Genomic DNA, 15,111 nt, shown 5'->3' with positions numbered 1-15,111 from the left:
TTAAATTAGACAGTCACAGAGGATTTTCTACTGTATAACTGATCAGCGCTTAGCACTTTCCATTCAGCTTCAGGCAACTTTGATCACAGCTGGAGTGACTACTTCTGTCTGTCATGCTCATTGTTGCTTATCCATTGTTCACTAGAAATATCAATGGAATTACACCCAACTCAAACTGGAAAAAAAGAATCCTTCCCACCACTAGATCACATACCTAGACGTGAGCTGGACGTGATTCCAACGCTGCCACCAATGTAACTGAAGAAAGTTAAAGCTGCAACAGGGACTCTAACCAGGGCTCATACACGGCAAAGTGAGCTCTAACGGCCATTGCCATCAAAGCCTAGTATTAATCTGGGCAGAGGCAGAAGGCCTACAATGATGGCATATGCCTTGTTATAACAGCCTAAAGAAATACAGTGGACTTGGAAAGTATTCCTTTTTCCACATGTTGTTACGTTACAGCCTTATTCTGAAATTGATAAAATATTTTTTTTTTCTCATGAATCTACACACAATACCCCATCATGACAAAGCAAAAACAGGTTTTTAGAATGTTTGCAAATGTATTAAAAATAAGGGGGACTTTGTCAGTAAGATAGGACCCACTTCCTCCTGAAAACGCACAAGTGGGCGGGTGTTTCATGTACCTCAGCCACACTGAACAATAAGCATGCAGGAGAACTCATGCAAACCCTTCTGCAGGCATACGACACCTACATGAAAATACACACAGACACTGTTCTGAAACCATCAGTCTGATCAGCACAATAACAGACCCCAAACAAACCCACGCATGATGGTCTAACTCTCAAGCTGAGTGAAGGGGGATTTTCAGAGAATGACTATAGTGTGACTTCCTTTTCAGCTAACATACAACGCCCCCCTTCAACTAACATGACAAAGGCCCCCTTCTACTAGCTACCTGTCTCATCAAAATAAATCTCTTCTCTAATCTCTCTTCTCTGTGTGTTTTGGTGAGTCTAGCAAGCTACTAGTCAGTCATAGAGAAAACAGACTTACAACTCCTAACAAAGATGTCCGGTGGTCCCCTCTCCTGCTTCTCCAAACAGGGAATACTCCTACTCTCTGTCCTCCACTATGGTTGGTTTTGTATGGATTATTTACTTTCTCCTGCTCATGTTTTGTATCTATTAAATGTGCTTGCTTGCATGATAATGTTAGGAATACAGTTAAACAATTAACTTCTTTGTTGGTTTTTACATGGTGTGTTGAATGTACTGTAGGATGACTAGTCATCAGTGATTGTGTGTTAAAGTGTTACTTGCATGATAAAGTTAGGAATACAGTTAGCTTTCTCTAACTTCTTGTTAGTTTTTTCGTGGTGTGTGATACCATATATTGATGCTGCATGTTTTTAATGAAACACATTCACATATATTTGATGTGTGTGTCATTGGTGTGGTTGGGTCAGCAGCTCTTGCAGTGCTTCCAGAAAGCAAGATCTTATGATCCTGTGCTAGATGCATGTGATTCATTTAATTTAAGGCGATACTGGATTGTATCCAATTATTGTTTATATGTCTTCCCTTAAAAAAGCATCAACGCTAAACAATAAGACAAGGACAACTACAGATATGTCCTCAATTGTAGTTATCTTTGTATTTTATTTCTTACTTCATGACAGAGTTATTTATTTCTAAAGTTTAATAAGATATGATTGTAGACTTCCCCCAGCAAGCAAATCAAACCTTCTGCATCTTATTAATAACAACTTATAATACAGTATATGGTTGTAGACTGCCATGTAATAATCACCGTTTCCCATGTGTGTATATACAGTGCACTCGGAAAGTATTCAGACCCCTTGACTTTTTCCAAATTTTGTTACATTACAGCCTTATTCTTAAAAACATAAATACCTAATTTACATATGTTTTCAGACCCTTTGCTTTGCGACTCGAAATTGAACTCAGGTTCATCCTGGTTCCATTGAACATCCTTGAGATGTTTCTACAACTTGATTGGAGTCCACCTGTGGTAAATTCAATTGATTTGACATGATTTGGAAAACCACACACCTGTCTATATAAGGTCCCACAGTTGACAATGCATGTCAGAGTAAAAACCAAGCCATGAGGTTGAAGGAATTGTCCGTATATCTCTGAGACATGATTGTGTTGAGGCACTGATCTGGGGAAGGGTACCAAAACAGATCTGCAGCATTGAAGGTCCCCAAGAACACAGTGGTGTCCATCCTTCTGAAATGGAAGAAGTTTGGAACCACCAAGACTCTTCCTAGAGCTGGCCGCCAAGCCAAACTGAGCAATAGGGGGAGAAGGGCTTGGTCGGGGAGGTGACCAAGAACACGATGGTCACTCCGACAGAGCTCCAGAGTTCCTCTGTGAAGATTGGAGAATCTTCCAGAAGGACAACCATCTCTGCAGTACTCCACCAATCAGGCCTTTATAGTAGAGTGGCCAGATGGAAGCCACTCCTCAGTAAAAGGCACATGAGAGCTCGGTTGGAGTTTGCCAAAAGGTACCTAAATAACTCTCAGACCATTAGAAACAATATTCTCTGGTCTGATGAAACCTTTACATTTCAATTGTGCTATAAAGCGTCTCTTCAGCGGTACAGATTTAGTTTGGATTTAGAAAATGTGCCTCTAAAATGGCATTCTCATCACAAAGTTAGAATTACACTAGACTAAACTCTTGACAGACATTTAAAGCTGATCTAGCCATCTTGAGAATTTGATTATGGCTCTTGAGAATAGTCTTACACCTTTTAAAGAGAGGCAAAGATAGTATTTAATTCTCTCATTGAGTTTGTTGTTAATGTTGATTTAAAGGATGAACTTATTTAATAATCACTTAACTGTTTGGTAAACCTATAGATTTTAAACTGGTTTGTTTACAACAGATTATGTGAACTACATGGAAGTTGATTTGCGAATAATTATGAGTGAAATGTGGGCAGCAGGTAGCCTAGTGGTTAGAGCGTTGGGCCAGTTACCGAAAGATTGCTAGATCAAATCCCAGAGCTGACAAGGTAAACATCAGTTGTTCTGCTCCTGAAAAAGGCAATTCCTAGGCTGTCATTGTAAATAAGAATTTGTTTTTAAATAACTTGCCTGGTTAAATAAATTCCCCCAAGACAACCTAACCTTTCAATAGCAGGGGGTATGCTTGTGTGTCTGTAAATTTCTCACTCATCATTATTCACGATTCATTCAGGATTATCCATAATCATTGCAGCATACTCATTAACAACCTTTTATGGCTGCAGTCCCGTTAACGGGATCGATATGACAACAGCCAGTCGAAGTGCAGGGCGCCAAATTCAAAAAACAGAAATCTCATAATTAAAATTCCTCAGACATTCATGTGTCTTATATCATTTTAAAGGTAATCTTGTTGTTAATCCCACCAAAGTGTCCGATTTCAAATAGGCTTTTCAGCGAAAGCACTACAAACGATTATGTTAGGTCACCACAAAACCACAATAACCACAGCCATTTTTTCCAGCTAAAGATAGCTTTCACAAAAATCAGAATAGAGATAAAATTAATCACTAGCCTTCGATTATTTTCATCAGAGGACACTCATAGGACTTCATGTTACACAAAACATGCATGTTTTCTTTGATTAAGTTCATATTTATATAAAAAAATCTGAGTTTACATTGAGGCGTTAGATTCACTAGTTGCAAAAACATCAAGTGACTTTGCATAGCCACATCTTTTCAACAGAAATACTCATCATAAATGTAGATGATAATACAAGTTATACACATGGAATTATAGATATACCTCTCCTTAATGCAACCGCTGTGTCAGATTTCAAAAAAACTTTACGGAAAAATAAACCATGCAATAATCTGAGACGGAGCTCAGATGAATAGCCAAATTAGCCGCCATGTTGGACTTAACAGAAACCAGAAAATACATGATAAATGTTTCCTTACCTTTGATGAATTCATCAGAATGCAGTCCTAGGAATCCCAGGTCCACAATAAATGCTTGATTTGTTTGTTAATGTCCGTTATTCATGTCAAATTAGCTACTTTCGAATTGTTTACCAAACACCCTAACCAAAGTCTCAAAGCGCGACCACTATAACATGACGAAATGTCCAAACGTTCTGTTACAGTCAGTAGAATCATGTCAAACGATGTACTGAATCAATCTTTAGAATGTTGTTAACATACATCTTGAATAACATTCCAACCGGAGAATTACATCGACTTCAATTGAGAGATGGAACGGAGCTGCCTCTCACGTGAACGCGCGTGTTGAATGCATGGTCACCTCATGGCAGTGATTACTAATTTCTGTCTCCTTCGACCCCCCTTCACATTAGAGTCATCAGACTTAGTTCTATTGACTGTTGACATCTAGTGGAAGCCGTAGGAAGTGAAAACCCATCCATATCTCTCTGTATTTTCAATGAGAGCTTGGTTGAAAATATGGCACCCCCAGAAAAAATCCAAACAGGAAGTGGAACTTCTCAGGTTTTTGCCTGCCATATGAGTTCTGTTAATCTCACAGACATAATTCAAACAGTTTTAGAAACTTTAGAGTGTTTTCTATCCAATACTACTAATACTATGCAGATATTAGTAACTGGGACTGAGGAGCAGGCCATTTACTCTGGGCACCTTTCATCCACGCTACTCAATACTGCCCCTGCAGCCATAAGAAGTTAATGTAGAAGTGTTTAGAAACATATTGTATTCTTATTTGCAATAAAAGTGACCCCAAAATAACACAATACATTATATACCATTAATTTCTGTTTTGCACAAAATAATCTGAAACACAACCAAAACGAATAGCAAATGCATCCAACAGATTTGTAGAGTTACAAGCTTGATGTAGTCATTGCATGCTATGAATATGGGACCACTTAACTTTTAACTTTTTTAATACACATACGTGAATTTGTCTGACTACTTTTGGTCTCCTAAAATAGGGGGACTATGTACAAAAAAGTGCTGTTATTTCTAAATGGTTCACACGATGTGGATGAAAATACAATGACATTAAAGCTTACAGTCTGGAAGTTAACCTCATAATCATTGCTTGATTTCAAATCTGTCCTCTGCTGACGTATTGCTCTCTTATATGTATTGTTATCCTACATCTTAAAGCTTGTTCCAGTATGTGTATACTTGGTGTGTCAGTGTTAGAATGTGAAAACATTTTTAATTTTTTTTGGTTTCACCAGCTCCTCTGAGGTATTCCAACCATAACATTCGTCTTATGATTGTTTAGTAATACATCTCATGTATTCTACAATCTCATGACCGATCTCACTATTGACATTGAGTTCTTAAGGATCCGTTCTTACTTAATATCTTTTAAGGATCTGACCCTTTTTTTAAATTTTCGCCTAAAATGGCCTTTCTCTTGCATTGCAAAGATGATGGTACAAAAGAAATGTAAAAAAATACTGTTTTTTCTTTGTATTATCTTTTACCAGATCTAATGTGTTATATTCTCCTACATTGTTTTCACATTTCCACAAACTTCTAAGTGTTTCCTTTCAAATGGTATCAATAATATGCATATCCTTGCTTCAGGTCCTGAGCTACAGGCAGTTAGATCTGGGAATGTCATTTTAGGCTAAAATTGAAAAAAAGGGGCGGATCCTTATGAGATATTAAGTAAGAATAGTCGGATTCAGTAACAGTAAAAAAAAAGAAAAGAAATGAGAAGACAATCATATTAAAAGTAATGTGAGAATTGCGTTGTGGAAAGCTTTTATACTGATCAAAAATAGAAACACAGCATGTAAAGTGTTGGTCCTGAAATAAAAGATCCCAGAAATGTTCCATGTGAACAAAAAGCTTATTTCTCTCAAATTCTGTACAAATTGGTTTACATCCCTGTTAGTGAGCATTTCTCCTTTGCCAATATAATCCATCCACCTGACAGGTGTGGCATATCAAGAAGCTGATTAAACGGCATGATCATTACACAGGTGCACCTTGTGCTGGGGATAATAAAAGGCGACTTTAAAATGTGCAGTTTTGTCACACAACACAATGCCACAGATGACTTACGTTTTGAGGGAGCATGCAATTGGCATGCTGACTGCAGGAATGTCCACCAGAGCTGTTGCCAGATACTTTAATGTTCATTTCTCTACCATAAGCCACCTCCAATATAATTTTAGAGAATTTGGCAGCACGTCCAAACGGCCTCACAACTGCAGCCCAAGACCTCCACATCCGGTGCTGAGGAGTATTTCTGTCTGTAATAAAATGTATTTCAATTGACTGTTTTCCTTAAATTAACTGTAACTCAGTAAAAACATGTATTTCTAGATTAACACTTATTAAGATTATCCCCATCTGAATAAACAGGTGCAAACTCAGAGCCCAGTGAACCTCTTCCTCTCTCTTTAGGGACCTGGGCTGAAGACCGACCAATAGACCAGTATGGCTTGAAGGGAGGTTCGGTGTGTCTGGCTGTTGCAGAACCACCTGAGGAACTTAAAGGATTTAGCTGGAAGGTCAATAGTACTGTAATAGTTGATGATAAAGAGATCTCTCCGAAATACAAGGAGAAGGTGGATTATAACCCAGTGAACCAAACACTGTGCATTAAGAATCTGACGGACACAGACAGTGGAATTTACATTGCAAATGCAAAGAAAATAGATTGGACAGATTCAACGTCTTCATACAGGCTTAAGGTGTTGGGTGAGTTTTGTGATTTGTTGTGTTTTGGTAGTCTGCTATGTGTTTCTGCTTTGCTTGAAATAGCTAATCTCCTTTAGTGTCTTCACCAGTCATACATGTCAAATGTATCTATCTGAACTGTGTTGGTTGTTGTAGAAGCTGTTCCCATTCCAGCCATGCAGGTGACCTACTACAACTCAAGTACAGGACTTTGTACCATCACAGTGAATTGTTCAGGCTGGAAGTTTTCTGTCTGTGATGGAGGTCAGTGCCCACTGTACCAGGATTCTCTGTCAGTCTCTGAGGTCAACATCACCGTCTCCAGTGGTAATGGATTCATCCAGTGTATCGTCAACAATCACGTCAGTGCAGAGACCAAATCACAACGAATGAAGAACATATGTAGGTTAAATTAACTCACTTCCACTTTCTGTGCATTCGTCTATCATTAGAAAAAAAAATCAACAAAGTTTTAACATCATTGCAGTTATATATTTCTCCTGCAAAAATGTTGATAATGCTGTTTTTTGTGTGTATATGTGTGTTTGTGTGTGTGTGTGTGTGACATCTCAGGTATTGGTGAGAAGAAGGGGATCGCTGCAGCATCACTAGTTGGCATCATTGTGGGCATTGTTACTGGTGGATTATTCTTAGTTGGTGTAGGATGCATCATATCAACCAGAAGGTGGCGATCCCCTAAAGAAAAACTGCTACTGAAGGTACCCTCTACATCATTAATCTATGTTTAAACAACCGTAGAGTCTATTGATGCACCGGTGCGTAAATTTAAGTAACATAATAATAAAATCCACATACAAATCTGTCAGGTTAAGCTAGAGATGTCATTTTTTTTGCATGGGCTGCATCTCAATCAACCGCAGATGCGGAATGCCGCCATAGGCGGATGTGGTAGATTGAGATGCAGCCCATACTACAGCAGTGTTTGTCAGACCATAAGACATTCCTGAAATCGGTTGTCTCAGGAAAACGTTTGTAGCGTCTGAACGGTTTGGGCTACAAACTGATGTGACCCCACTGAGGAAAGGGGAGATTTGGTTGTTCTCCATTTTGCTCTTTGACCTGTTATTTATAAATCCCTTCTTACATCAGCTGATGTCACAAAGTGCTGTACAGAAACCCAGCCTATAACCCCAAACAGCAAGCAATGCAGGTATAGAAGCACGGTGGCTTGGAAAAACTCCCTAGAAAGAACCTAGGAAGAAACCTAGAGAGGAACCAGGCTTTGAGGGGCGGCCAGTCCTCTTCTGGCTGTGCCGGGTGGAGATTATAACAGAACATGGCCAAGATGTTCAAATGTTCATAGATGACCAGCAGGGTCAAATAATAATTATCGGTATTGGTTAAAAAAAATTATGAAAGTATGGAGGTATTTTTGTGCCCACCACAAAAATTTGTTAAATATGTGTCAAGGCCAAATTCAATATTTTATCAAAACATTTATAAAATCTAAATCAAATAGCTAAATGGCCCATGGTATGACCATCTTAAAGCAATTCCCCAACGTCTTAGACTCTTGAGAAATGTATACAACATTTGCTTGTTATGATTACTCATCTCCTAACAGGCCGTTGTTCCAGAAGTTGACAACCCAGTGAGCACTATACCAGGAAGACCAGAACCACAGAACACCCCTGGATCTGAGGTGACATCTATCTACGTTACTGCAGGGAGACCAGAACTACAGAACACCCCTGGATCTGAGGTGACATCTATCTACGTTACTGCAGGGAGACCAGGAGCAGTACCAGCAGCAGCAGAAGGAGAAGAGGGGCATCCAGTGGACAAGGAGTACACTTCACCAGAAGAGAGGAAAGAACCACAGTCCCCCCCACAGGCAGACACATTCTACAGCACCCTACAGATACCAGCTGCAACACAGCGCCACCCAGTGGGCAAAGGAAATAATCTAAAGAAACCAGACACGGTGTACTGCACAATAGGAGATTACCCCTCCATCCTTCTCAGAGACCCACTGATGTTACATTGATTAAGATTTAACCCATAGACTCAGGTACAGAATGCAAACATAGGGGAAATGATGAAGGAGAGAGAATTCTGACAATTTTGTTTTGTTTGTTTATGTCTAAATTCATCCAAATTCAAAGTGGCAATCTGCGATTGCTACGTACTTTTACATGAATTGTATATAACTATTGATTCATGCAGAATACAACATATGCTTGTTTAACTCCATTGTTTGTAAACATTGCAATTGTAAAAACAAAATGGTGGCAGGGTGCAGGCATTGTTATTATTTGAACTGCAGATTTCCCCTTGAGCGGTAGTGTTACGAATCCCGCCGAGGATGGTGCCTCTTCCCGTTCGGGCGGCGCTCGGCGGTCGTCGTCTCCGGTCTACTAGCTGCCACCGATCCCCTTTTCTGTTTTCCTTTGAGTTGGTCTAATTTGTTTCACCTGTGGTGTGTTTAGGTTAGGGGTTATTTAAACCCAGTTTGCCCGCTGACTTTTGTGCGGGCTTGTTTTTCTGTTTCGTGTTGGTGGTGTTCAGTAGTGGATTTCTATGATACATTTTCCTTGGACAGTATTCTTTACGCGCCCAGTGTTTTGTGTGGCGTCGCCGTATTGTATGTTATTTCTATAAGGAAATAAACATCCACTTGTTGAAGATATTCCGGCTCTCTGCACCTGACTCTTTTATTCCACCACTGGAAGTGTTACAGAAGCCCGCACCACGTAATGGAGTCAGCAGAAGCAGCAACCACCCCTCTTCCATCGATGGAGGAGCGTGTCCTTCATCACACCGCCGTTCTCCATCGGATAGGGTCAGCGATGGACATGATGATGGAGAGGATGGAACGATGGGAGAGGAGTGGTATCCCGACATCTGCACCAGCTCCTTCCCAGACGGCGCAACCTTCTCCATCAACGTCGGCATCTGGTTCAGGCGCATTGCGTCTCGCGCTCCCAAGGGAGTACGACGGAGCGGTGGCTGGGTGCCAGGGGTTTTTGCTCCAGTTGGAGCTCTACTTGGCCACCGTTCATCCGACTCCCTCTGGAGAGGAGAGTGTTAGCCTCCTCATCTCCTGTCTGACGGGTAGAGCCCTGGAATGGGCAAATGCGGTCTGGAACGGCCCAGACTCGGTTCGAGACCACTACCCAGAGTTCACCCGCCGCTTTCGGGCCGTATTTGACCACCCTCAGGAGGGCCGAGCGGTGGGTGAGCGACTGTTCCACCTCAGACAGGAGACGAGGAGTGCGCAAGACTTCGCCTTGGAGTTCCGGACCTTGGCTGCTGGTGCGGGGTGGAATGACAGGGCCCTGATGGACCATTATCGATGTAGCCTTCGGGAGGACGTCCGTCGGGAGCTAGCTTGTCGAGACACTACACTCTCTCTCGATGAGTTAATTGACATGTCTATAAGACTGGACAACCTGCTAGCTGCCCGCGGGCGTTCAGAGGGGGTCCTGTCAGTTCCACCTCCCAGCCCTCCCGCTTCAACTCCGATGGAGTTGGGAGGGGCTGCATCTAGGGGGGCCGGAGAAGGTGGCTTCTCTTGCACCTATTGTGGCAGGAGAGGACACACTTCAGACCGGTGTTGGAGAAGCGCCTCTGGGATTAGAGATGGCAGGCGGAATACTTCTCGGTCACCTCAGGTGAGTAGGCACAAGACTCACCCAGAGCTTCCTGTCGGTCACATGTTTTTGGTTATTTTTTTCCCTGCGTTTTTCCCTTCTCTCCAGCATAAGGCGCTAGTAGACTCAGGCGCAGCTGGGAGTTTTATGGATCGCGGTCTAGCCCGTAAGTTGGGTATTCCGTTGGTACAGATAGACCCTCCTTTCCCTGTGCACTCCTTAGATAGCCGACCGCTAGGGTCAGGGCTGATCAGGGAGGCCACGATTCCGCTGGACATGGTAACGCAGGGGGATCATAGGGAGCAGATTAGTTTCTACCTTATTGATTCACCTGGGTTTCCGGTGGTGTTGGGGGTTCCTTGGCTAGCCATTCACAATCCCCTCATTTCCTGGAGACAGGGAGCTCTTCAGGGGTGGTCAGAGGAGTGTTCAGGTAGGTGTGTGGGAGTTTCCATCGGTGCCACCTCGGTGGAGAGTCCAGACCAGGTTTCCACTGTGCGCATTCCCCCAGAATATGCCGATTTGGCTATCGCTTTTAGTAAGAAGAAAGCGACCAAATTACCACCTCATCGACGGTGGGATTGCGTGATAAACCTCCAGGAGAACGCTGCACTTCCCAGGAGTCATGTGTACCCCTTGTCACAGGAGGAGACGTTGGCTATGGAGACATATGTCACGGAAGCTCTGAGACAGGGGTTCATTCGGCCCTCCATGTCACCCGTCTCCTCGAGTTTCTTTTTTGTGAGAAAGAAGGAGGGAGGTCTGCGTCCGTGCATTGATTATCGAGGTCTAAATTCAATCACAGTGGGATTTAGTTATCCGCTACCTCTCATCGCTACGGCGGTGGAATCATTCCACGGAGCACGTTTCTTCACAAAACTGGATCTCAGGAGTGCGTATAATCTGGTGCGTATTCGGGGAGGAGACGAGTGGAAAACAGCGTTTAGTACCACATCAGGCCACTATGAGTACCTCGTCATGCCGTATGGGTTAAAGAATGCTCCAGCCGTTTTCCAATCCTTTGTAGATGAGATTCTCAGGGACATGCACGGGCAGGGTGTGGTAGTGTATATTGATGACATCTTGATCTATTCTGCTACACGCGCCGCGCATGTCTCCCTGGTGCGCAGGGTCCTTGGGAGGCTGCTGGAGCATGACCTATACGTCAAGGCTGAGAAATGTGTGTTCTCCAAACAAGCCGTTTCCTTCCTGGGTTATCGCATTTCCACCTCAGGGGTGGTGATGGAGAGTGATCGCGTTAACGCCGTGCGTAATTGGCCGACTCCAACCACGGTAAAGGAGGTGCAGCGGTTTTTAGGGTTTGCCAATTACTACCGGAGGTTTATCCGGGGTTTTGGCCAAGTGGCGGCACCCATTACCTCACTGCTAAAGGGAGGGCCGGTGCGTCTACAGTGGTCGGCCGAGGCAGAGGGAGCTTTCAACCAGTTGAAGGCACGGTTTACTGAGGCTCCCGTGTTGGCGCATCCGGACCCTTCATTAGCGTTCATAGTGGAGGTGGATGCGTCCGAGGCTGGTGTTGGAGCCGTGCTATCACAGCGCTCGGGCACGCCACCGAAGCTCCGTCCCTGTGCTTTCTTTTCTAAGAAGCTGGGTCCGGCGGAGCGGAACTATGATGTGGGGGACAGGGAGCTACTAGCTATGGTAAAAGCCCTGAAGGTGTGGAGACACTGGCTTGAGGGGGTCAAGTACCCTTTTCTCATCTGGACTGACCATCGCAATCTGGAGTATATCCGAGAGGCGAGGAGACTGAATCCGCGTCAGGCGAGGTGGGCCATGTTCTTTACTCGTTTTAGATTTACGATCTCTTACCGACCAGGTTCCCTCAACACTAAGGCCGACGCGCTGTCTCGTCTCTATGACACGGATGACCGGCCCATCGATCCGACTCCCATCCTTCCCGCCTCTTGTCTGGTGGCTCCGGTGGTATGGGAGGTGGACGCGGACATCGAGCGGGCGTTGAGGGTAGAACCTGCGCCGTCCCAGTGTCCGACTGGCCTTAGGTACGTACCGCTTGGTGTCCGTGATCGATTGATTCGGTGGGCTCACACACTACCTGCTTCGGGTCATCCGGGGGTGGAGAGGACAGTGCGTGGTCTTAGAGGGAAATACTGGTGGCCCACCTTGGCTAAGGACGTGAGACTCTATGTCTCCTCCTGCTCGGTATGCGCTCAGAGTAAGGCTCCTAGGCACCTACCGAGGGGGAAGTTACAACCCCTTCCGGTTCCACAACGGCCATGGTCTCATCTATCGGTAGACTTTTTGACGGATCTTCCTCCATCTCAGGGGAACACTACCATTTTGGTCGTTGTGGATCGGTTCTCTAAGTCCTGTCGTCTCCTCCCATTGCCTGGTCTCCCTACGGCCCTACAGACTGCGGAGGCTCTATTTACCCACGTCTTCCGGCATTACGGGGTGCCGGAGGATATCGTATCTGATCGAGGTCCCCAGTTTACGTCCCGGGTATGGAGGGCGTTTATGGAGCGTCTGGGGGTCTCGGTCAGCCTCACCTCTGGGTATCACCCCGAAAGTAATGGGCAGGTGGAAAGAGTGAACCAGGAGGTGGGTAGGTTTCTGAGGTCGTACTGCCAGGACCGGCCAGGAGAATGGGCGAGGTACGTCCCGTGGGCGGAGTTGGCCCAGAACTCACTCCGCCACTCATCAACGAACATGTCGCCCTTCGAGTGTGTACTGGGGTACCAGCCGGTCCTGGCTCCGTGGCATCAGAGCCAGACTGAAGCTCCTGCGGTGGAGGAGTGGGTACAGCGCTCTAGAGAGACCTGGCGAGCGGTCCAGGACTCTCTCAAGCAGGCCAGTGAACGGCAGAAGAGGAGCGCTGACCGCCACCGCAGTGAGGCCCCTGTGTTCGCACCAGGGGACAGGGTCTGGCTCTCGGCCCGAAACCTGCCCCTCCGCCTGCCCTGCCGGAAGCTGGGGCCGCAGTGTGTGGGGCCATTTAAAGTCCTGAGGAGGATAAACGAGGTGTGTTATAGGTTACAACTTCCCTCTTATTATCGTATTAACCCCTCGTTTCATGTGTCTCTCCTCAGGCCGGTGGTAGCTGGTCCCCTGCAGGAAGGTGAGGTACCGGAGGTCCCTCCTCCCCCTCTTGACATCGAGGGGTCCCCGGCGTATAGGATACGAGCCATTCTGGACTGAAGACGCCGGGTGAGGGGCCTGCAGTACCTCGTGGACTGGGAGGGGTACGGTCCGGAGGAGAGATGCTGGGTACCGGTGGGGGACATTTTGGATCCGTCCCTCTTGAGGGACTTTCACCGCCTCCATCCGGAGCGCCCTGCTCCTCGCCCTCCGGGTCGTCCTCGAGGCCGGAGTCGGCGCGCTGCGGGAGCCGCGCGTCGGGAGGGGGGTACTGTTACGAATCCCGCCGAGGATGGTGCCTCTTCCCGTTCGGGCGGCGCTCGGCGGTCGTCGTCTCCGGTCTACTAGCTGCCACCGATCCCCTTTTCTGTTTTCCTTTGAGTTGGTCTAATTTGTTTCACCTGTGGTGTGTTTAGGTTAGGGGTTATTTAAACCCAGTTTGCCCGCTGACTTTTGTGCGGGCTTGTTTTTCTGTTTCGTGTTGGTGGTGTTCAGTAGTGGATTTCTATGATACATTTTCCTTGGACAGTATTCTTTACGCGCCCAGTGTTTTGTGTGGCGTCGCCGTATTGTATGTTATTTCTATAAGGAAATAAACATCCACTTGTTGAAGATATTCCGGCTCTCTGCACCTGACTCTTTTATTCCACCACTGGAAGTGTTACAGGTAGAGCGTTTTGCATACTGTCTTATTTCTGTAAATGAAAACTAAAACATGCAGATGAATACAGTATCACTGTACATGCTTCAAAATAAAATGTGTAAACAAAACAGCTGAAGTGAAAATGGGAAACCCATCCAATCATTTAAATTGACCAATCAATAAGTAAATACATAAACCAATCATTCAATTAATAAATAAATCAAGCAAGCAACAACCTACCGACTATGTAATAATGTTTCTTTTTTTTTATACATACTGTATGTCTAATTATTTTATACGATGAGAATTCATATTTACAAATATAACTATAAAAGGTATCTGTCACATCCAGCTGGTTATGTGGAGGAACTACAGATATGGCAGTCAATGATGACTAAAAGCATTTGTCCTGTGGACAAAAGCTCACATACCGGAGTCGCTGCAGTTCTGGATTTTCTGGAAACCCGATTTGACGCAGCGCTCCACTGCCGCTTCCCCTCCTTGATTGTAGATGATCGCCTTTGGCTTGTGTAGCCATAGAGATAGATAGAGAACTATAGTGCCCAAAATAGTTTTTTAGCATGGTCAGCGCCATTGAGGGCTTTCACGATTTTGAAGAAGTCAACTGGGTGGGACTTCTATGGGTTAAGTGTTTTACAGCGAAAACACAATATAGCGTTATATTAGCTTACTACAATAGCCAACCACACAACAGCATTGATTCAAGGCAAACGGTAGCGATAGCGAATAAACCAGCAAAAGATATTAATTATTTAACTAACCTTCATAAACTTCATCAGATGACAGTCCTCTAACATCATATTACACAATACATATATGGTTTGTTCGAAAATTTGCATATTTAGAGCTGATATCAGTGGTTATATATTGTGGTAACGTAGCATATTTTTCCCAGAATGTCCGGGTATGTTTATGACACTCACCTATTCTGACCAAATAACTATTCATAACCTTTACTAAAAAATACATGTTGTATAGGAAATGATAGATACACTAGTTCTTAATGCAATCGCCGTGTTAGAATTCGAAAAATAACTTCATTACGACATAAGGCTTACGTTATGG

The 15,111-nt window shown here is 44.4% G+C and overlaps 1 protein-coding gene across 1 annotated transcript; it reads left to right on the top strand.

Annotated features, from left to right (window-relative positions):
- The first annotated feature begins 6,334 nt into the window (after positions 1-6,334).
- On the top strand, positions 6,335-14,467 carry LOC139561093 (uncharacterized). The gene is made up of 5 exons (XM_071377942.1): positions 6,335-6,672; positions 6,808-7,053; positions 7,225-7,370; positions 8,237-8,953; positions 14,050-14,467. Exons 2-4 carry the CDS (start codon positions 6,828-6,830, stop codon positions 8,657-8,659), a joined length of 795 nt encoding a protein of 264 aa, XP_071234043.1. The 5' UTR covers positions 6,335-6,672; positions 6,808-6,827; the 3' UTR covers positions 8,660-8,953; positions 14,050-14,467.
- The last annotated feature ends 644 nt before the right edge of the window (positions 14,468-15,111 follow it).

Source organism: Salvelinus alpinus, chromosome 31 (genome assembly GCF_045679555.1).
Source record: "Salvelinus alpinus chromosome 31, SLU_Salpinus.1, whole genome shotgun sequence".
NCBI classification, from domain to species: domain Eukaryota; kingdom Metazoa; phylum Chordata; class Actinopteri; order Salmoniformes; family Salmonidae; genus Salvelinus; species Salvelinus alpinus.
This window is presented reverse-complemented; position numbering and strand designations above follow the sequence as displayed.